Source organism: Lissotriton vulgaris, chromosome 9 (genome assembly GCF_964263255.1).
Source record: "Lissotriton vulgaris chromosome 9, aLisVul1.2, whole genome shotgun sequence".
NCBI lineage: Eukaryota > Metazoa > Chordata > Amphibia > Caudata > Salamandridae > Lissotriton > Lissotriton vulgaris.
The window spans coordinates 332,867,902-332,892,395 of NC_141697.1; the positions used below are offsets into that span (position 1 = coordinate 332,867,902).

At 47.0% G+C, this 24,494-nt stretch overlaps 1 protein-coding gene across 5 annotated transcripts in view; it reads left to right on the forward strand.

Moving 5' to 3' along the window:
- Positions 1-24,494, forward strand: part of RPS6KA5 (ribosomal protein S6 kinase A5) — a 658,611-nt gene that overhangs the window by 412,682 nt on the left and 221,435 nt on the right. For all 5 annotated transcript variants that reach the window (XM_086937662.1, XM_086937664.1, XM_086937661.1 and 2 more), the window contains one exon: positions 19,285-19,388. In XM_086937662.1, the coding sequence (XP_086793788.1) occupies positions 19,285-19,388 (104 nt within the window). The remainder of the gene's footprint in view (positions 1-19,284; positions 19,389-24,494) is intronic.

The window sequence follows — 24,494 nt, forward strand, 5'->3', positions numbered from 1 at the left end:
AACTGGGTAATGCTCACAAAAGGCCTGTATATTAAGTTAAAAAGACATACTTTAAACCAAGTTCAAGTTCAAGTTCGGGTATTTGTATAGCGCACTGCTCACCCATAGGGTCTCAAGGCGCTTGGGGAAGGGGTTCATTATTTGTCGAATAGCCAGGTTTTAAGTTCTTTTCTGAAGGAGATGTGGTTTTGAGTAAGGCGGAGGTGAGTGGAGAGTGAGTTCCAGGTCTTGGCAGCAAGGAAGGAGAAGGATCTGCCATCCATGGTGGATTTTCGAATGCGCGGGACAGCGGCGAGGGCTTGATTGGACGATCTTAGTTGGCGGGTGGGTTTGTAGAAGGACAGTTGAGTGTTGAGGCATTTGGGTGCTAGATTGCAGAGGGCCTTGTGTGCGTGGGTGAGAAGGCGGAATGTAATTCCTTTGTTGACGGGAAGCCAGTGGAGGTCTTTTAGGTGTCCAGTGATGTGATCTTGGCGAGGGATGTCTAATATGAGTCTCGCTGATGCGTTTTGGATGCGTTGGAGTTTTTTCTGTAATTTTGCTGTGATTCCGGCGTATAGTGTGTTACCATAATCCAGTCGACTCGTGACCAGTGCATGGGTGACCGTCTTTCTTGTCTCGAGGGGGATCCAACGGAAGATCTTTTTGAGAATGCGAAGTACGTTGAAGCAGGAGGATGAGACTGCGTTGACTTGTCTGGACATCGAGAGAGAGGAGTCTAGGATGAAGCCAAGGTTACGTGCATGGTCTGTGGGTGTGGGTGCTGTGCCCAGAGCGGAAGGCCACCAAGAGTCGTCCCAGGCAGAGGGGGAAGATCCTAGGATGAGCACCTCCGTTTTGTCTGAGTTGAGTTTTAGGCGGCTATGTTTCATCCATTCGGCTACTTCTTTCATGCCTTTGTGAAGATTGGTTTTGGCGGTGTTAGGGTCTTTGGTGAGGGAAAGGATTAACTGGGTGTCGTCGGCGTAAGAGATGATGTTAAGGTTGTGTTGACGCGCGATGGAGGCGAGTGGACTCAAGTAAACGTTGAAGAGGGTGGGACTGAGTGAAGATCCTTGTGGTACGCCACAGATGACTTCAGCGGCCTCAGAGTTGAATGGGGGAAATCTGACTCTTTGAGTTCTCCCAGCGAGGAATGAGGTGATCCAGTCCAAGGCTTTTCCTTGTATTCCGATGTTGCTGAGGCGTTGTATAAGGGTGCTGTGGCAGACTGTGTCGAAAGCGGCGGAGAGGTCGAGTACAATGAGGGCCACTGTTTCACCATTGTCCAGTAATGTTCGGATGTCGTCAGTCGCTGCAATGAGGGCGGTTTCGGTGCTGTGTTTGGCTCGAAACCCGGATTGAGATGGATCGAGGGAGCTGTTGGATTCAAGGAAGGCGGCGAGCTGGTTGTTGACGGCTTTCTCGATGACTTTGGCCGGGAATGGGAGGAGGGATATGGGTCGGTCGTTTTTAAGTTCAGAGGGGTCTGCTGTGGGTTTCTTCAGAAGGGCGCCGAGTTCTGCGTGTTTCCAGCTTTCTGGAAAGGTGGCAGAGTTGAACAGTTGATGACATCACGGAGATGGGGGTGCAATGATGGAGTCCGCTTTGTTGAAGATGTGGTGGGGCAGGGGTCAGTTGGCGAGCCAGAGTGGATGGAGTTCATTAGGCAGATGGTGTCTTCAGTGGTGATTGGGTTCCAGGCGGTAAGGTTGTTAGTTGGCGGAGTAGGATCTGAGGGGTGTGGGGAGGGTTGAACGCTGGGAGTATTCTCGAAGCTGTTGTGGATGTCGGCAATTTTGTTGTAGAAGAAGGAGGATAACGCATCGCAGAGGTCTTGGGAGGGAGTGATGTCGTTAGATGCTGCGGTGGGGTTGGTGAATTCTTTGACGATGTTGAAAAGTTCCTTGCTGTTGTGAGTGTTGTTGTCGAGACGATCCTTGAATGCTGATTTCTTGGTGGATCGAATCAGTTGGTGGTGTTTGTGGGTGGCTGCCTTGAGGGTGGACATGTTGTTGGTGGTTGGGTTTTTTCTCCATGTTTTCTCCAGGGTGCGGCATAGCTTCTTGGATTTTTTAAGGTCATCATTGAACCAGGGAGCCTTTTTGCTGGCTGATTTGATCTGGTGTTTTTTCAGGGGTGCTAATTCGTCAGCACTGTGGGTGATCCATTGCTTGAGATTGGTGGCCGCTTGGTTTGGGCCCAATGAGAGGGTGGGAGGGTTTTGGTTGAGTGATGTGAGGAGTTGGTCGGAGGTGATTTTGTTCCAGTTTCTCCGAGGAATAGGTTGTGGGCGGTTGTGGGTCAGGGTGGTTTTGTAGCTGAAGTGAACACGGCTGTGGTCCGTCCAGTGGAGAGCTGTGGTGCGATCGAAGGAGATGTGCTTGCTGGAGGTGAAGATAGGGTCGAGCGTGTGTCCGGCTACATGGGTGGGGGTGTCAACAAGTTGTTTGAGTCCGAGATTGGCCAGGTTGTCCAGAAGGGTGGTGGTGTTGCTGTCGTGTTTGTTTTCAAGGTGGTAGTTGAAGTCGCCTAAAAGAATGTAGTTCTCGGAGGCGAGGGCATGTGCGCTGACGAAGTCAGTGATGTAATCGCTGAATTGACTGCGGGTACCTGGAGGCCTGTAGATGAGGGTGCCTCTAAGTGTGGTCCTAGGGTCAGTGTGGATCTGAAAGTGGAGATGTTCGGCGGTTGCAAGATTATCATCGGAGCTGGTTGTGATTTTGATGGTGTTCTTATGGATGATGGCGATGCCTCCTCCTGTTTGATTGGTGCGGTCTTTACGGGTAATCTTGTAAGCGTCCGGTATGGCTATGGCGATGACGGGTGCTGATGATGTGTTCATCCATGTTTCTGTAAGGAAGGCGATGTCCGGTGACGCAGTGTCGAGTAGGTCCCAGAGTTCCGTTGCGTGTCTGTGGACGGAGCGGGTGTTGAGCAGGATGCACTTCAGGCGGTTAGAGTCGGAGATGTGTGTGGAGGAAGTGGATTTGGTGAGGGTCCTGAAGCAGTTGAACTTGCAGGAGAGGCAGGCGAATGGGCCGTGGGTACGTCCTGGGGTGGCTTCGCAGCATTGTGGTGCGCGTCCGGGGTTGAGGGCGAGGAGAGTTGCGGCATCATATGTGACTCTAGTGGGCTGGGTACGGCGGGGACCAGGGGGTTTGGCGCTGGGCGCGGTCCAGGCGCGGACGGGCGTAGACGGGCTTACCTTTGGCGCACCTTTGGCGCGCATGGGGCGCGACCGCTGCGCGTGAACGCTGCACGGAAAGACATCAGTCATATATAGATAGTGGAGCGGGAGGGGCGAGGGCGGAGCAGCTGGGAGGCGGGAGGCGGGGTGGATATCCGGGGAGGGAAGGCTAAACAACAACAACCCAATTCTAATAATGCAACTAAATTGCCTCAAACGTATTCCACAAATTAAGTTTTTCACAGTACTAAAGCCAACCACTTTGATGGTTTTAATTTACTTTGTAGTGGTAATTGCAAAAAAAAAGATAACTTTTCAAGTTGATTCCTGGCCCCTTTCCTGATTACACAAAAATCAGCAGGTTACTGCTGCCATGCGCCTTTGGTTCAAATCTGCCATCTGTCTCTGTTGATGTCCCCTGGGACAAGCGCGAGGAAGAAAGGAGTGATGTTTGCCACAATCCCACACACGGACATGAACGTCGCTTATGGTTTTCACAGTAATCATTTCTCTATTTTGGCTTTTTCTGCACGTTTATTCTCTGAAAAGCACGCCCCGGTCAACATATTTAGAACTATGATTTGAAAACTAATACAAGTAAAAAAATATTTCATAAAAGGAATCCTAGTAAGTTCCCCCTCCCCCCTCCCCACCCACCCTCCCAAAAACATACAAACTTGCACAGACACCGGTCATACAATACACCGACGGCGGAAATATCACAGTTTTAAGACTAGAAAACAGTTCCAAATCCTGCCTTGTATCGTTTATCGTCTCTACCACTGCATGACTGAGGAATAATACTGAGAGAAGGGTAAGCAAGTGATGCCAAACGCAAGCAGCATCGCGATCGGCTGTCTTCACTTTTGAAGCACTGCACTCGTGCTTGTGGCGACATCCACCTTGCGGGAGCGAGCAGCGGCCATATATTTGTAATTAACGTGGCCGTGCCGCTGCTTGCTCCCGCAAGGTGGATGCCGCCACAAGCACGAGTGCAGTGCTTCAAAAGTGAAAACCGATGGCTAAAGGCCCTCCTAGAGCAGCATGCAGCGCATGCGCGCAGCCTAGGCGAGACCTAAAAACACTCTTACCACCCAGTACCCTTACCCAGCCCTAAACCCTAAAAATAACCTTACTACCCTATACCCACCCCATAACCCTTAACCCCTTCAGTGCTGGTGACGAGCCCAGGCTCGTCATGCAGCACGGTGCTCGTGTGCTCATGACGAGCCTGGGCTCGTCATGAGACGTGAAACGCTCACACGCGGGGCTAATTCCCCCGCTGTGCTGAGCGTTCCATTGCGCGGGCGGGTTCATGACGAGCCCAGGCTCGTCATGAGCACACGAGCACCGTGCTACATGACGAGCCTGGGCTCGTCATCAGCACTGCGGTGCCGTGCGCGCCCCCCTCCCCCCGCACCGCGGGGGAATTAGCCCAGCGGTGAAGGGGCTAAATCGCCCTTACTCTGATTCCTAACACACACCCACACACACACACATATATAAAATAGTTTCACTTATCTGATATATACTTACATTTTTGTAGTAAAGATTTGAGTGGTAAAGGTGGTGCATGTTAATGGTTGTTTCCCAGCCCAACAGTTGGTAACGGTTGTTGAGCTGTCGCAGAGAGTTGGTTGCAGGACGCCAAATACCTGCACTCTGGACCAGTGGTCAATACTTGCTTTGCACGACCTTTGTCTGTGAACAGCAGGGGTTGACTACCTACGGCAGGTAGGGTGAAGGTCATACAATGAACTACTGATGCTTACAGCCTTTGGCCATGTGCAGCATGCATTGATTGACTCAGTAGGTTTGGCAAAGGTCCTGGATGCCTGAAGCCAACCCTGGCTGTGCACATCATTGGGCCATGCACAGCTGGGGTTGGTAATTAAGTACATCGTAAAAAAAACATGGAATTCACTGAAAACAAAACACTGGTAAAAACGGTTCTGGCTGAAACTCCCAACCCCACTGCAATTCACAAATTCTAGTTAGTAACCACACCACACACACTGTAATTTGATCAGTTCAAACTTCAAAATGGAAGAAAAATAATGTATTACTGATCAGATTATTCCACATACACATCCCTAATAGTGGGGAACACTGTTAGGCAACCGAACTGTACTGATGCTTTGGTTGCCACAGGAGAGCGTCCTTCACATCACTGTTTTTGAACTAATGGCTTTCCTGTTAGACCTTCAGTCATTACTAGCCACACTGCAACACAACATAATACTCAAACCAACATGATCACTATGTACTATATATATATATATATATATATATATATATAACCAAGGGTGTTCACATTCTTCCTAACCATCCCTGTGAGCACAAAGATTTTGGCATGGATACATCCTAAAATACCTTAACTAGTAGAACATCTCCCAGTGGTGGATAATGACTCAGCTCAATATTTATGTCTTTAAAAACCTGCCGGGGGAGTGGGAAATATTCATTTTGTATGGCGTACAGGAACCGCGGTAGCGTTATCATTTTAAACATTGCAGCACGCCCTAATAACCTGAGGGGGAGCGTCCTCCACCTAGAAGCATCAACAACAAAGTTTGCAAGCACCCGCTTGACGTTTCTCTGGTATGAGAGGTTTCTATCCAAGGTTCTGTATACCCCCAGATGCAGAAACCCTTCATCTGTGACCCTAAGAGCACCGGGAAAGAGGGGCCAGCCCTCTCCCCGCCTGGGGGTATATAAGATCGACTTATGCCAGTTTATCTTGTAACCTGCATGGGCGCCATTTATTTATTTTTTATTTTAATTTCTTATATCGCGCTGGATTCAATCCCGTAAGGGTATCTCCGCGCTTTGCCAGCCATAGGATCAGAAGGTTATGTGAGACAAAATATTAAAGGGACCGAAATGCTTCTTGGAAAAGGAGGGTTTTTAGTGCCTTTCTGAAGGACAGGTGGTTGGTAGTCATTCTTACATCAGTAGGAAGTTTATTCCATAAGGCAGGACCAACCGAGGAGAATGCACGGTCTCCTTGTCTGGATTTTTTTGTTACAGGGGTTTTAAGAGGGCTTGATTGCTTGAACGGAGTGACCGGCTAGGTTGATACAACTCAAGAGATTGTGATAGGTATTTAGGGCTAACCCCATATAAGCACTTGTGGACCGTACAGCATATCTTAAAATTGATACGCTGCCGCATCGGGAGCCAATGCAGCTCTTCCAACAAGGGCTTAGAGGGAGTCCTGGCCGGTACACTCGTGACCAATCTCGCCGCTGTGTTCTGGACTACCTGCAAACGACCCACTGCATCTGCATTCGCTAGAGTCAGCAGGCCGTTGCAGTAGTCCAGGCGGCTAGTAACCAGGGCCTGTACAAGTGTCTTACTATAGGTGGCAGGAAGATACGGGAAGACACGTCTGAGAAGGCCGATGGTGTGGAAACACAACCCTGCGATGTAATTGGTGTGTTCCTTTAAGGTCAGTTTTTGGTCCAACTTCACCCCTAGATTTTTAACATGAGGTTTAGAAGAGGGTACTGGGCCCAGATCTAATGGCCACCAGTCTGGGGACCAGAGAAGACTCGCCTTGCCAAAGAGCATAATCTCTGTTTTTCCCACGTTACATTGGAGGCAATTTACAGCCATCCAATGTGACACTGCCCTCATACCCTCAGCAAAGTTCTCCTTGACTTTAGGGCCAAGGGAGCTGAAAGGGTAGAGGAGCTGGGTGTCATCAGCATAGGAAAGTGGTGTGAACCCATACTTCCGCACAATCTCAGCAAGGGGGGGCCACATATACATTAAACAATGTAGGGCTAAGGCATGAGCCTTGTGGCACCCCCTTCGTGAGCGCCCTCGAGCCATAACAGCTCAACGTGGTGATGTGTTTTATCTAGGACCCCGATCAATATTGCGACCTCATGCCCCTATACGGCTATAATCAATACATATCCCTATAATGGCATAACAATCAGAGCCATATTTCAGTAACTCCCCTCTGCAGTCCATGACAGTCCATGACACAGCAGAAGCCACTTCCTTAGATTCCTAGATAGCACACCGAGTTCTTTCGACATACCAAACCCCCAGCAACCTGGGAAAGCCCCGCTTGCTTTGTTTTGATTAGTAATAGAACTCCTGCGAGCACTGTAAGAACGACCAGTTCTTAGTGACATCTTTATTGACGTCTTATTTCCAAAAACTTACGTCAAAATCGGCACCTTTCAGGTATAAATATACCAACGTTGCCTTAAGCAAGTACACGGTGGTGGTGAATACTGGAGCAAAACAGCTGTCCCCTTGCAGAGAGCCCAGCAGATGCGAGAAGCCCACGGACGCTGCCCCTCCTCCTTGACGCGCTGAGAAAGACGCTGTCTTTTCTCCTGCCGAAAAAATCCAGCTCTGGCGTTTCCAGCCTACCCTTGCGGGTGACTGGGATATCGGGTCCTAAGAAGGAGATACTAGACCTCCTGCATTCTATTCCAGAGGTACGGTGCTGACTAAACCCTTAGAGAGAATTCTTGAAACAAACTCTTGGCAAAACCAACTTAACTTAAATTGCTACCTACTTACTCCCTCCCATGTATTAGGCTTAGGTCAGGGGGTAGGCGTGGTTAGAAGCACCAGTTGAGGTCGTTAGCCAATGTGTATATGAATGTATATATTTTATTCATTTTAACTATCTTATGGCTAAGAAACCATATCAATGACTTTACAGTATTATTTCGTAATACTCCTTTTACTGTACGCACTTTTCATAATAACAAGTCTTGCAATTGTGGCAATTCATTTCTCTTGCATGAGAAGGAAGACTGCTCAATAAATAATATCTTTTTTTGAAAAGGCCCCTCTCCATTCTCTGCACTCTGGTGAAAATAAATCTGCACAACTGACTGAGTGAAATAGCTGTCTATTGTTTCACACGACTCTAGAGATTGACTCTTATTCTGAGGAGCAAAGTTGTCATGTTTATGCGGTTGTCGGAAGCTGAATCCCTTCTTGCCTGAGCCAGGGAAGCTGATCACTTCCTATTCAGTCAAGAAAGTTTCCAGTGACCTCTGAGCTAGCTGGCGCAAACCTAAATTAAGTCTAACATAGTCAGTAGAGACCTAGAAGACCGCAGTCCTACGTCTACACTGCTGTTTCTTATTCCAATGCGCAGGGCCTATAGGGAAAATAGGAACTACACTACAGTGATAAACAGCACCGGGATCGTGGTGGCAGGGTGGGTGACATACAAGAGGACGTCATCCGCATATAGCGATATTTTTTCCTCGTACGTGTCTGTCTTCTCAATTTTAAACCCTCTAATTTCTTTTTCCTGTCTAATTTCACATGCCACTATTTCTATAGTAAGGGCAAAGAGCCACGGGGACAGGGGACATCCCTGTCGGGTCCCTCTTCTTATAGGGAAATCCTCTGATAGCACCCTATTTACTTTAACTCTGGCTTGTGGGTCCGTATAAAGGAGTCTCACCCACTTCTGGAACTTGGGACCAAATCCAAACTTGAGTAACACCCCCCTCAAGGAAAGGCCAGTGCACCGCGTCAAACGCCTTTTCGGCATCCAAGTATAAAAACACATGGAGATCTTGACGATTGTGCACCTCCATCAGCCAGTTATGGGTCCTCCTGAGATTCAACCTAGTTGCCCTCTCCGGCAGGAAACCTGTCTGATTCAAGTGGACCAGGTCAGGAATTACCCTTCACAGTCGGAGGGCCAATATTGTCGCCAAGAGTTTAACCTCCACGTTCAGGAGTGAGATGGGGCGATAGGACGCGCACTCTCCGGGGGTATACCCTGCTTATAGATCGGAACAATTGTGGTCATCCGCAAGTCGGGCGGTAAGGTGCCCTCTTGGGCTGCCCCCTTGAACAGGGCCAACATGTGGCCACCAAGGAGATCCGCCGTTTTAAAAAAGAATTCAGCAGGAAACCCGTTCGGGCCAGGAGATTTCCCCAGGCGGAGTCTAGTCAAGGCCTTTTTAATCTCGGTGATTGTTATCTCACCCTCAAGGCCCAGCTGATCCTCTTCAGATAAAATAGGGGTATCAATGTTGTCAATGTACGTCAGTGTATCTTCTAGCGCTCCCAGATTCCTAGCTTTGTAAAAATCTTCATAATAGGCTGCGAAGGCTCGGACCATCTGGACATCATTCCGCCGAAGCTGCCCCTGCTAATCAAGCACCTGTTCCACCCAGCAGGCATCCTGCTCTTTACGACTTAGCCACACCAGGAGCTTTCCCGACTTATCCCCTACATCGTACAGTCTGTGAAGGGTCGCCAGTGCCTACGTTTTGGTCTCATCCGTCACCAGGGCCTTGTATTGCTGTTGCTTGTCCAGTAGCAGTCTAAGTGTCTGTGCGTCCCTGTCCGCCACATGCCTGCGCTCTAGCTCTAGAATCTGCGCTTCCAGAGTATTCAGCTCTTCCTGCACTTTCCTTTTTTCCCAGGCTATTCTATTTTGGGCCCTGTCCCGCAGAACTGCCTTGAAAGCTTCCCTGATAACTACCCCTGGCGAAACTGATCCTTTTGATTTCCGAGAAAGTATACCTTTGTATCTGCCCTGAGACCTTCACTAGGTCCTTATTCTGCAGGTCCCACGCAGGCAGCCGCCATCCCCTCTCCCCCGATGCACGCCTCCCCCCAATCACACCAGAAGAGGTATATGATCCGAGATACCTCGAGCTGGATACTCCGCCACATCCTCCACACTGAGAGCACGTTGCGGCAGGAAGACTTAATCTAATCTGGAATACACCTATGAGCCCCTGAGAAGTACGAGTAGGTGCTAGCGTCCGGATGCAGTCACCTCCAAACATCCACTAGACCAAGAGTAGAGATGGTTCTAGCTAGGGAAGTTAGCACAGAGTCACCAAGACGATTCCTTGACCTGTCCCGCAGCGATTACATAACATCATTAAAGTCCCCTCCCACCACCTGTAATGTATCTGATAAATTCAGTAGGATATCAGTGACGCCAGATAAAGTTCTAGCCGGTAGTTTCGGTGGTGCATATACTGAGATTATCGTGAGTCTATGGCTTCCCCAGGTTCCCGTTACCACCACGTAGGTCCCCTGTGGGTCCGTCCATGTCTGAGTAGCCCCAAAGGGTGGTGATTTCTTAATCAGGATAGCAACCCCTCTGGAGCCTGTCGTGTAACCTGCATGAGCCAACACTATATGGTCCCCTCGCCAAGAACCCACACCGGGTGCCCTGAAGGTGCGTTTCCTGCAATAGGACAATATCCAGCCCTACCCTTTTCACGTATGCCAGGACTAACCCCCTCGTAACTTTATTGCCCAGGCCGTTCATGTTCCATGTCAGAATCTTGGCACAACCATTAACCTGGACAGCCGCCTGGGGACTATAAATCATTGTAGAGGACATCAGCTGAGAAATACGTCTGTGATAGCAGGAGTTGGGTGTTTAAAACACAGGTGTATGTGCTGGTCCGAACCTTGAATACTAAAGAGAGGGAGTCAGAGGGAGGAAAAAGGCTAAGGCTCACCCTCCAAATACTATATTCAACATAAGGTCTCTGTTACCAGTTACCTGAGAGCCTTGCTAGTCACTATAAAACCATACACAACACTCAATGGGGTTGGTCTGGAAAGTCATAGTAGATAAAAAAAGGAGAAATTGCTCTTTTTCTAGGTGTCCCCTCACTCACCAGGGTTGCCCCATGGTGACATGCTTCATCATTGGGACCAGCCCTGTGTTCGCCACTCCTTAGCTCTGTATTGAGTTCTTTTTAATAAATTAAATAATTGCTGCAATCTATAATTAGTGCATGCAGTGATACCTACGTATTTATTCCAAACACGTGGTTCATGTCGTGGGACCTAACTGTGCCCCATGGACTCGGAGGGGTTCAGTATCCCAGCAATTTTGCTTCAAGAATACCTCCCTCTTTTAGGCACCTACTAGCGTCCCTCCAGTCAGCAATTATTTAATTTATTAAAAAGAACTCATTACAGAGCTAAGGAGTGGCGAACACAGGGCTGGTCCCTGTGTAGTCCCGAAGAAGTGCTTGGGGTATGCACGAAACATGTTGACGACAGGAGTTGATAGGTACACCTTAACACATTACGTTTAGGGACCCCTATTCTTCCACCCCATTTTTAATATTACCACCTAGAGGCAAGAATAAAGTCTATTGAAAACCTACTGGGCAGGTATTTTTTAAATACATCACTTAGTCCACTCCACTATCACATCTGCACCACACATAGTCATTTATAAGTGCTCCAACGTAATTCGCAAGTCGCAGCACGCCCCAGCCCGTAGAGGACTGGGATGGCCCCAATGATGAAGCATGTCACCATGGGGCAACCCTGGTGAGTGAGGGGACACCTAGAAAAAGAGCAATTTCTCCTTTTCTATCTACTATGACTTTTCAGACCAACCCCATTGAGTGTTGTGTATGGTTTTATAGTGACTAGCAAGGCTCTCCGGTATCTGGTCCGAACCTTGACATGCCTAAAAAACGTAGCAAACCGCTCCAACCAACAGGTAGCCCAGCCCCCCCTGCAAACATTCGAGATCCCCCCCGCAATCTCCCCGCTATCCCATCTTCCACCAAATAGCAGAGAATAAGATAATCGGGTGATGGGAGGTCTGTCGCCCTCCCGCTCCCAAACACCCCAAAAGAAAGAAGCTTGCTAAAGCTTCAAAGTCACCACATGCAAAGGTGTGAACAAGAGCAAGCACAAACCTAATAACAAAAGACCAAAGCAACAATTCAATCCAGGGGGAGGTGGGGCATTGTCCAGCTTGCACGCTCCGGGCGAGACAGTATCTAGACTTGGGCGGCCACTCCGGTCCCTTCTTCACGAGTTAGAGTCCTGGACGTCCCCCGGAGACTCCACAGGTTCTGGCGTGGACTCCTGTTCCATCTCATTGATTTTGATTGCCAAAGGATGCAACGGCTGCCCGTCCAACTCTTCCCCTTCCGACGAGGAACCCCGAGGCTCACCCTCCACATCTGAGCGCGATGTCTCCGCCAGGCAAGAGAACCGGGACCCCGAGAGTCGACTGAGGCCAAGGGACCCGTCACTTCGTCTCCTCCGTCTTTCAGGTCCAGATTTGGGGTATGGGGTCTCACCCGGAAAGCGTTCTCCACGACCCTGTCTCGACCTCTGCGATTTGGGCGTTCCTCTGGGGCCTCCAGGAGGCCACTCTGCGTCAAGTGATTTTTTAGCAGTAGTCGTGGGTCTCGTCAACTGGGGTCGTTCCTCCAGCCATTGCCAGGCCTCTTCCGGAGTCAGAAAAAAATGTGTCTTGTCCTTGTAGATCACCTTCAATTTGGCCGGGAATAATAGCATGTACTAAATTTCGAGGGATCTCAATTTTGCTTTCACTGAGTCATAAGAACGTCGCTGCCTTTGCACTTCCTGGCTATAGTCCTGGAAAATCATTATTTGGGCATTGTCTAGCAGGATTTTCCCACACTTTCTAGCTTCCCTGAGGATCATGTCCCTGTCCAAAAAATTCAGGAAGCGAGCAATGACCGGCCTAAGTCTTGCTCCAGCCGTTGGCTTGGCCAGCAGCGCTCGGTGAGCCCTTTCTATGACGAATCGGGTAGAGAATGTATCTTTTGGGAAAGTACTCAGGAGCCACGAGTGCAGGAACGCTGCCATGTTCGTGCCTTTAATTCCCTCCCTAAAACCTACAAAACGGAGGTTGTTGCGTCTCGCCCTGTTTTCCTCGTCATCCACCTTCCATAAAAGCTGCTTATGCGACGACTCAAGCTCCGCCATACCTTTTCTCGCCTCCTGTATTGTGTCTTCGGCCTCCCCCATTCTCGTTTCCGATTCCTTCACTCTATCTGCCAGATTTCTGAGGTCCTGCTGTAGGAGCGTCACTTCCGTGCCCACCGTTCCGATCTTGTTCTCCAGGGCTTCGCAGGAAGCCTGGATTGTGTTCATCAGCAGGGCCGTGTCCGAACTAGTGGCCGCAGAGTCTTCATCCGGTGGGGGGGCGCCGACTTGGTATAGCGGTCCAGTGTCTCGTTGCACCAGGCGTCTTGGACATCCTAGCCGCAGTTCACCAGCCTGCCCGGGCCACGCTGCCCTCCAAAACAGTGCCCCTAGTACCTTTTTCTGTTAGTGTCCCTGGGCCATCCCTCAATACACTGCACCGGTCGGAGGCCCCAGCAGGGGCGGGGGCGGAGTAGGCCCACCCGGTCCCCACAGGATCATGAGGGGACTCCGCCACACCTAACAGGCAGTCTCTGTAGGCCCTCTTCACCCAAGCCTCAGGGGGGCTATCCAAGAATTCACCCGGGCTCCACACAGTCCCTCCGGATGCCGGCTGAGTAAAGGACCGTCAGCTCACCCGCCGGCACGGTACCACTCCAGCTGGGCCCCGCAGACCACGGTGCCAACCCCGCCTCCTCCTCCGGTAGCGCAGTCCTGGTCAGCGGCTAGCGGAAAGTCGTACCTCCGCTCCTTTCCGTCGCGGCTCCCCCTCCTCTGCGGGGGTGGCGATCCGCGTCCCCGGGGCCTCTCGCACTTTCCCAAGGACAGATGGTGGCCAGACGGGGCACCCACAGCTCTCGATGGGCTCTGACGCCGCCAGCGGCACCGCTTTCGCTCTCATTGAACCCAGGGCGCTATCTTGGGTCTAGCTAGCGGGCCTCCAGGCCGGCCCGCATTGCCGCCAACCACGGGACTGCCACAGCCTCCACTTGCGGTCTTCGGATGCCGGTGGGGAAACTGGACCCCCAGAGATTAAATTGGGTAGGTTTTTGGGACCTTAGGCCCCCTTATCTCACGTTGGATCACTTGCCTGGGCTGGAGCTATGCAGACTCTCGTCTTATTCTACCATGTTGCTGGCCACGCCCCGTCTCCTAAGCAAAATTGACCAGATGGATTACTAGATGCTTTCTACTTTGTCACTAAAAAATCAGAATGCACACTGCAGAACATAATACCTAGAGGACATCCCATTCACACAAAATGTACCACAATTACATTTTTATCAAATCTCTCCCTAGAAGATATTTGCAATGCTGCTACATGGAGTTCCATCTACACATTTACTTAGCAGTACTGAGTAGACATTCATGTGTGCCACAAATCAAAAGGTGGGCAAGCAGTATTTTAAACCATGTTTCACATATCGATCACTGCTGCTGTCAAGCTACCACTTTACTGCTGTTTCTATTGTGTGCACAGCATGTGATCTAAAACTACAAAGACTGCATATAGAAAAGTTTACTGTAACCATTTGTTTGCATCTTGTAGTGCTGTAGGTTCACATGCGCCCATCCAGCGGTCCCTAAAGCGAACACTGTGCAACACCAGTGCACATAATGAATATATGCATGCTTATTCACCAGTAAACAGGCACTATATTATTTGTCGGACTTCCAAGGTTGACCCAGGCAGAAGAACCAATTCCACAGGAGCGAAGCTAGAGACTCTCCTTTCTCCAAAGATACAGACCTCTCCGTGTCACACCATAACACACAGTAGAAAAGCAAGTAGCTCCAGAAAATGAAGAGACCAAGAAGGACTGCCCGTCCAATTCCCAGACAGTCAAAAGAAGGAGATCCAAGTCAGCGAAGGGCCAGAAGACTATCAAGAAAGAACAAAAATTACTTTGGGGAACTATGTCATGGATAACGTCCCAACATCCTATACCTCACCAACCCCCTAGATGTGTGCTATCCCACACATACTTGATCCACCAGAATGCTCCTTGGTCTCTAAAAAAATAAAGCACAAAAATGGCAGCTGTGAAAATCTTTACTTTCTCAGTAAAAATTGCACAATAGGAATTTGAGTCAACTCCTTTCTTCTTGTGGCTGCGTGAATCTGACAGAAAGGTTGCCGGTAGTAAAGGAACCAACATTATATGCACTCAGGCTTGCCTCATAGCTCAGGGAGTAGTTTATAGTGAGCGTTTATCTTTTCGTAGCAGCCCAGAAATTAACTGTGGGGTGGGGGCATGGTAATCAGCAAAATTTACTGCGGGCTACTCAAATAACGACCTTGTGCTATTTGCAAAATGTTGGGGGCGCCAAAGGCAAGTCTATTAAAGGCAACAGCATTTCTATGCGCTAGGAAAAAAGAAAAGCCATTTATGCGTTGAAGCGTGTCCTCGCGCTTAAAAAAGGAAAGTCGCTGATATGTTGCAGCGCGTCCTCGTGCTGGGAAAAGGAAAGTCTGTCACACGTTGCAGCGCGTCCTCGCGCTGAGTAAAGTTGCCTTAAAATAAAAGGCTATCTTCCTACAGCTTAGTTCGCCCGAACACGATGCGGGTGATCTTGGGGGAAAAGGCACAGAAACAATGTAGCAGGAAAACCCCTGCTCAGATGGCAGCGCTTCCTCGCGCTTTGCAGAAAAGGAATTTCCTCTGGAAGCTCAGTTGGGTGGGATATTGGCACAGGAAATATTAATATTAATGCATGTTAAAAAAACGGATATTGGAGCACATCCGAGCGGTGAAAAATTCAAACATGCAATATGCCACGGCTAAACACCTAAGTCTATGTCAAAATGGTGACTGGAGACAGATGCAGTTCTACGGAATAAAAATGCTGGAAAAATCGGAAAGAGGCGGGGACACAGTTCGGAAACTCCGCCAAATGGAATCAAAGATGATTGTCAGACTCAGAACGAAGCATCCGAGAGGGATGAATTTCGGAGAGGACCTGCATGTTCATCTGGACTAATGTGTTCACCCACATGGGTACTATACCCAATACCTTCAACAAGACTGAGAAAAGACTTCGAGGGTACTAAACCCAATAACATGTCTAACATAGCCACAGTGGACGATTTGTCACTATAGTGTAACAATTGTAAAAGCACACTAAGTCTTTCTTTTGTTTTTAATGTTTAATTTTCACGTTCAAACTACATATCCCACAATGCCTCATAATTGGTAATCTGTGGGAGTATAAAAAGCAACACTGTGGAGGGACTAACCAACCGTGAGCAAGGCCAGTTGTGGCTGAAACGCGTTGGTGGGGTGAAGTCTAATAAACAGACTTAAAAAGTATCCTGGTTGTGCCGCCTCTTTTGTATGACAAGAATCTTCAGGGTCAGGATCCGACCCCTGGGCAGAGCACACACTGCAGAGCGCTCTCGACTGGCTTTGGGATCCCTTTGGATGTCGATATATATATATATATATATATATATATATATATATATATATATATATATATATATATATATATATATATATATAATTGTCCTGACGGTAAAAGGCAAATACAAAAGTGGAGTATTTGTTTTGTTAAATAGTGGACTCAAGGGATAGTAGATTTTACTAGTAACCACACACACACACATACACATATATCCTGGCTAACGAAGAAGACCGCCTGGTCGAAACGCGTCGCCAATAAACGCTTTTTCATACACGGACCCTGGAGTGCGAGTCTTTTGTGGTTCCTGGGACTTTGTCTGTTGTGGGGAATATATATATATATATATATATATATATATATATATATTCACCGAAACCGTGGGTCACTCTTGGTGTCCGGTGCCATTAAAACGAGGCGGTGTACCGCGTTATTAAATTATAGCTCCAATCTCCTTTACCCATACCCGGCCGGGTTGGGAGCGAAGAAACAGCACTCACGGGCTCAGATAATGCAGCAAAGATTTTTATTTTTCAAGCAAACGCGTTTCGGGACAGCGTCCCTTCGTCAGTGGTTCAACAGTGAATATCACGCTGCGCCATTTTTTAAAACCACAGTAGGTTACAAAAATGAAAAACAGACTCATCGCAGCTTCAATGAGGTAGCGCCATCAGAAATTGCTGAATTGAAGTCTTCCTCATGGGTACAGTAAACGGAACTGTACCCATGAGGAAGACTTCAATTCAGCAATTTCTGATAGCATGGACAGATTTTTAGAAAGGGGATACAAATTGAATCTTCTACTTGACACTCTGAGTCGTGTAAAGAAATTGCCATGAAGTACTCTGTTTGTAAAGAAAGTAAGACCTATCGTAGAAGGAAAATTTCGCATGGTTACCACCTACTCGGCGAATTCCGCTAAACTCAGGACAATCATGACCAAACATTGGCATATTCTGAAAAACGGATCACATAGTGGGACCAGATATACCTTCAACCCCACAACTTACCTTTAGGAAAGCTAGATCTTTAAAAGACCAATTGGTTCATAGCTATCTGGAACCTATACGCAACTTCAAAGGTACTCTAAAGGACGCAAGGGGTTTCTTCCCTTGTGGGAAGTGTAAAGCGTGTGCCTTCAGTAAACGCACACTAACCTATCAAGTGAGGGGGTGTCGTGGTGGAAGAAAGATCAACAAGTTTATGTCCTGCCTGGCAGACCATGCTGTATATTGCCTTATGTGTCCTTGCCAACTAAAATATGTTGGAAGTACAATCAGCCCTGTAAAACTGCGAGTCTTAGAACACATGAGAGCAATTATGAACAAGGATTTCACCTACCCTGTTGCTCGACATTTTGCAATCAAGCACAATAGCAACAGGGATTTGTTGAGATTTTTCTGTTTAGACTGTGTCCCGGAAAGCCCAAGGGGAGGTAACACACTTTTGACTCTCAGGAGACTTGAATCATGTTACATTGTTGATCTCGAGACCAAGGCGCCAGGAGGTCTTAACATGGGAGAGGAAATGGCAACTCATCTAGGATGAGTCATTCGCTTTGTTAATCTGTACAATGGATGAATTGGATGATGTGACTTTTGAAATAACTGAATATGAACTGAGTAATGAGATACAAAGAAAAAATACGGAAAATGTTGAATATCTGTTGTGGGTAGTGACTATTTATGTCTGTTAGGTTTTGAACATATAACGGTTAACTCAAATCATGTACATGAGGGGTGTCCTCTGAGAGGGACGAGGCAAGTGCAACTCCATGCAGCCATCAGGCTGCAATTGCCGATACACGGCAAGATAACAACATGGATGATACCATTTAAGCTGACATGGTTTACAAACCATGTTTGTCATTTTTGACATATATATATAATCAGTTTCACTGCTGAGCCCAATCGAGAGAACACCCCATAACAAAGACAATATATGAGGAAATAGTGCAATGTGCGGTCTAAGCCGATACACGGCTAAAAATGTTTTGCTACAATTTTCAAAGAACAAATTGTAATTGTGTCTGAATAATGTACGTAATTATTGACTTTGAGACCTTTTTGGACACTCCAAGATGGCGCTACCTCATTGAAGCTGCGATGAGTCAGTTTTTCATTTTTGTAACCTACTGTGGTTTTAAAAAATGGCGCGGCGTGATATTCACTGTTGAACCACTGACGAAGGGACGCTGTCCCGTAACGCGTTTGCTTGAAAAATAAAAATCTTTGCTGCATTATCTGAGCCCGTGAGTGCTGTTTCTTCACTCCCAACCCGGCCGGGTATGGGTAAAGGAGATTGGAGCTGTAATATATATATATATATATATATATGTATATATGTGTATATATATATATATATATATATATATATATATATATATATATATATATATATATATATATATATTTCTGGAGGTAAAAGGCAAATACAAAAGTGGAGTATTTTGTTTTGTTAAATAGTGGACTCAAGGGATAGTACAGTAGGTCATCTCGAAACCGAAACTCCTCCTTTGCAGAAAAGCAACCTATTAATTTTGTGGTCAGCATAAGCGGCAGGAGTGTGTATACCATGTTAATCCAGAGCACTACACGTGGAAAACTGATTTTTATATGTAGGAGACATTTTACTTTCAAATGAGATTACTTAAACAGTGAAACTCTTGCTGCAATATTGTGATAACATACTGAAAAGCAAGTCATGCCCAACTGCACTATGTTACGATGTTGGTACCATGTGATTTACTTTTACCCTTTGTTGAAATTCTTGGACCACATTATCTTTATATTCTACAGTGTGCCTATTTGAGGGATTAGCTCAATTGAAAATGTCATTCACAATGCATTTCTGACTGATAACAAGGCATTAGTTTTTTTAATCATAAAGGAAGACTGCCCTGGACGTATGTGACAATTTGACCTCTTTAGTCCATGGAATATTAACTGCATTCTAGGCTTTATTTCTGAAATTGATTATTTGCTTACTATGCTATTTGTCAAACTAAATTCAGTATTTCCCGTTTTACCGTTTTGCAGGCTGTGGACTGGTGGAGTTTAGGCGTTCTTACCTATGAGTTATTAACGGGAGCATCACCTTTTACTGTTGATGGTGATAAAAATTCCCAAGCTGATATTTCTAGGTAAGGTAAAGTTCTGCTAGTGGGATCTCTTTGTTACTGTGACCATAAAGCATTTTTCGATCAAACATCATAAGAGCTGACTATTCAGTCCCTGTATTTGCAGCTAAGAGTATGTGCCAAAGAAATTATGGTTTTGATCGTATTCTAATATTGTTTTCCCCGCACTTCAGAATTGTAAAAAACTGTTCTTAATTTGTACTTTCCTAATTTTTATATATTCTGAAATAGCAGAACAGTTCATTTTTGTTGTGTTTACTAGAAAACGCCTTTTGTTACAAGCAAGATTGTCACATACATTCTCTCACTTTGAAGTCGGAGAAAGAAAAGTAAACACCAAGCTCTCTGGAAAACAGAGGCCGACATCTGACCTCTGCTTTGGATACACTGCAAATGTGACAAGATAAGAACAACATTTAAAGGCATGATTACAGAAAGCGAGTACTCAGAAGGATACAGTAAACAAGGGTTGCTCCAGGGGAGGGACAGACTCTAGCTGGACAGTCTAAAACAAATAAAGCCAGAAAATAGAAAGTAAGCAACTGTGAGTTGCTCACTACAAAGCCAATGGTAAGGTATGTGTGGGGTGCATTCCCAAGGAAGCTTTCAGAATGCCCACAATAAGTTGTTGGCAAACTAGACAGCTGTGCTGTGTGGTAGGCTTCGACCTAACAAAATACTTAGTGACATAGTTAGGTGAGGTAATTAGATTGAAAAAAAACTATGATTAGTGTGACTGACACCCCTGTTCTGCAATAACAACCACAACATTTAGCCTCTTGATCCTGCCATCCAATCGGATCATTTGGTCCCATGGGACAATACCTATTCTGTCGGACCGAAACGATCCACCGGAGAAAAGCCCTCTTGACCAATCAGATTGATGTATTTTTGTGAATCTGCAGTGCCACGAGAGTCTACGGGACCAGCCATCCAGAGATCACTATAACTTAAACAATAATATCTAAAAAATGTCTGAACTGATTTAGACCAAATAATGAAAAGCATGTTGTCTGAGTAAAGTTCTGACTTTCTGTCAAATTTTATGTAAATCTGTTTGGCGTGTTTTTTTCTTTATCAATTCCAAAATTACCTATTGGAATTAACATAGGAAAACAATGTTGTGGGACCGCCACTTTTTCCTGGCCCCTATAGCTGGATTAGCCCAAAACTTTCCAGAAGAGAGCTGACTGGATGAACATTTTTTGGGAACGTTTTGTGAAAAATCACCAAATGGTGTCACAATTATTACCAGAACAAAAAAGACTCTTCCGATTGAAACTCTGACCTAACAGTAACTACACAGTGGTGGCAGTGTGTGTGTGTGTGTGTGTGTATGTATATATGTTTGTATGTATGTGTGTATATATATATATATATATCTATGCAGCAAAACTCCTTGCTGAGAGAGAGCAGAGGCCACACCAGGGGAAACCTTTGGAAGCACCTTTATTCACTTAAAATGGCAAATGCATTTCAGCTATTCATTCAGCCTTCGTCAGCGCCCAGGTGACCAGGAGGTTTGATGCAAGCTGATAAGTCCTGCCTCCTTTTTGTTGGTTAAAGTCCACTCCACCCCTTAATTATCCGCTCACCTGCTGCTGTTCACGGTGCTCATGTGAACTCCAACTCCCAGAATCCATTGTTATATTTACAGGTACGTGATGCGTTGGGTGATGAAAAAAAAAATTATATATATATATTCTTCCAATCCTGGCTTGGCATGAAAAAGAACAGGCACCGACTCCGTGGATGAAGGTCAAAGGCTTTTATTCTCCAATATAAACGATCAGACACGTTTCGGCGGACAAGTCCGCCTTGTTCACTAATGGACCTTGCTGCAACATGAGGAGAAATGTTGTGGCCGCCATTTTAGGACACAGGGACTTGGTGGATCTTGGGGGGTGAGGAATGGGGAGTCCCAGGGTGACAACTCACACCCAATGGCAATTTTTTGGGGGTTGCCGCAATCCTTCTGGACTCTCGAGGGGGTCCGTGAGGTCTGTCTGTTCTTGACATTGTTTTTTTTTTTTTTTTAATTTTTGAAAACCTTTATTTGTAGACAAGGTGTACACAGCTATTCAGCCGAACATCCCGGAGGCACGGCAGCAGGATTAGAGACCAGAACTATTGCGGCACATACAATTTTGCACAGGATAAGTGAGGTTAATTTTAAATTTTACAACAGGATGGTTACCTTTAAAAGAAATGAATTTCAATATAATAACAAAAAGAGCAGAAAACAAGAAAAGAGGGTGGGATCAGTCTCAGAATCGAAATCATATAGTTATCGAGTTATCGGCATCACTAAGGGGGGCCAATCAGTATACGCGTGCAATCAAACACTAAGCCCACCCGGCCATCGCCCGTATATGGAGAGGCTCAATGAAAAACATTCATGGGCGAAACCCACGGTCAAACGTCGAGAATTCGAATCAGGTAATACACTGCCCGATCCCAAAACCCAGAAAGATGGGAAAGAAACAGAGAGTCCAGTTAAACTAATGAAGAAAAAGGGGCCATAGAAACAAAAAACGGAAAAACAATAATACCCATCCCCCCACCCCCCACCCTGCACCCCTGCAAATGGCTACGGCCTACCCCCCTAGCAGCGTGCCTGTCACCCAGCATCCAAAAAACCCGAAATATAGCTAGAAAAGGGAAATATGTAAAAGATAGAAAGGAAAAGATAAAAGAAGGAAAAAAGACGGAGAAGGAGAAAAATCACATTCGCCCTCGGTCCCTTACCCTCCCCTGCGGCGCACAATCCCAGTTCTAAGTATAGCAATTATGTAAGCAAGGCATTGAAATAAAACCCAGGGAAGGCGACCGATACCGCCCCACCACCCGTAAGCAACAAAATGGCGGATCCCCCGAACTTCACACACCCCCCAAAGTCGAGATCTACAGCAGTCTCACCCTTGACCCCTGCGAATGTTCACAATAAGTTCAGCCAACTGCAGCAGAACGTATCCGGGAAAAATCAAAGTCCCCGCCAGTCTGTGGGCCTACATAAAGAGACCGATCAAGCACCTCAGTCCGTCATGACACTCGCCGTTTTCCAGCCAAAATACGACCATATCGATCTCAGACTCAGGGCAAAGTCAATACAATCGAATGACGTTCGCAGCATCCGCCAGGTCGTATTAGCTGTAGGCTCAGGATAGGAGAAGACTACAAACACATCAGTGGACGGATGCGCGATAATGGCGGGCGTCTCTGAGACAACAGGTCCAGTAGCACACAGTGTTCCAGGCGATAATTGCGAGGTTTCGACATGAAGGGAGTCTCGTTTAGTAAGTGCCGGGAATGGCGTAGACATACTAGCCAGCTCAAGGGCTCCAGGCAGGTCAGGGTCCTCGCACGATCGAGCTGTGTCGGTGACATCCGCGATCGTCTTCTGATGAGTAGAGGCCATGAAGGATCGCAGCTCCTTAATGGCGGCCATCACGGTCCTCAAAGACGGCTCTTCATTACCCCGCACCGCCTCCGCACGGTCAGCTCCAGACATTTGAGTGCACTTCGGAGCACCCGATCCCCCGGGGACCGAAGCGCAAGTCAAGCAGGCGGGGGTTGGAGGCTCACTTCCGAACAGTGACGGGGCTTCTCGGGCGGGGGCACCAGCCCGGCGAGGGGGCCAGCCGCCGGGAAGGAGACCCCCGACCTCTCAGCCACTCTCAGGATACGCACACCTCCGCAGTGTACACAGGACCGCAGGCACCTCACCAATATAGGGATGAGAAACACTCCAGGTCAATCAACTGGACCACGTCTGGAGCACCCAACAGCCGCTGTTTCCCAGGAACCCGGCTGGGTCAGTAATCGAGGTCCCGGCTTACAGGCAACTCTGGGCCAAGGTCTTCCACACAGCACAATTCCGCCGATCCGGGTGGGAAAGTTCTCGGGACCACACCGCCAGTGTCAGCAAAGATTACCACGCACGGGGGTGGGGTGAGGCGCGAAAGCAGGATATATGTCAGGATCTTCAAGCAGCACGCGGAGGTCGACGGAGCCGAGAGCTTATGCGGCCATCTTCGTTCGTCGCTAGGTTCCTCCCCCTGTTCTTGACATTGTTACTTATGGTAATAAAATATTACTTTACTTCTAAAAATCCTAGAAATTTACTGAAAAAAACAAAGGTTAAAGTGACGTATAGTAAGGTGAAAATATCAGTTTTAAGCAAAAAAAATAAAATAAAAACACTAAAATTCACCAGTTATAGTTACTTGAAGCAATCCTACCCTTGCTATGCACTTCTTATGACCTCACATATTGCAACACTCATGACCTGTTCTGTGACATCTTTGATAACCTCACTAATGATAAATGGCCTGACATCATTGATGAAAGCACTGTGCATGGCGAAGATGCGAGTTAAGTTACTTGTAATAACTATAACTGCTGAATTTCAGAGAGTGTTGTTTCACCACATATTTAAACTACAGAAATATTATAAATACAATAGTTAATTTTTAATTCATTATTTACAACATTATTAGTCCAATGTATAGTACGGTCCACAGCGTAGCATCAAAGCTCATCGTCACTGACACTGTCTGGCAGGACATTGCACAGGACAGATGACGGTCTCACTCACGTTCAATCTTAGATAATACAGATCTTATGCAGGATCTAGAAGTCAAAATAATATGCATAGATGCCAGCCAGCCTCCAGTGCTTCCCTTAGACTCGGGTACAATCATAACTGTCTGAAAGAGAACCCTTAGTAGTGGAACAAGCTTATCCCAACACCAAAATCAATATGACCAAAAATCTGATTAGAAGTATCCCAAACCCCATTGAAATCTAGGTCCAGCCTAAAATGCATCTCAAGGTCGACATGAAGGTGAGGAATGTGCGCCCTTAATCAGATGACGAAGCCCTCCACCCCCTCATACGAGCTCACCAACAGGGAGCAAGCCCCCAACAGTTCTAGCCAGGCATACACATCATGCCATGCACTGGTGGGAAATCTTACTAACATTGCATACGTCAATCGATGTCTTGAACTTCCAGTCGGACAAACTCGATGTACAGATTGACTTAATGAATCTGATGGGCGCACACATCTCAGGCATTCATTTTAAACTAGAATCCTTGACATCTTTT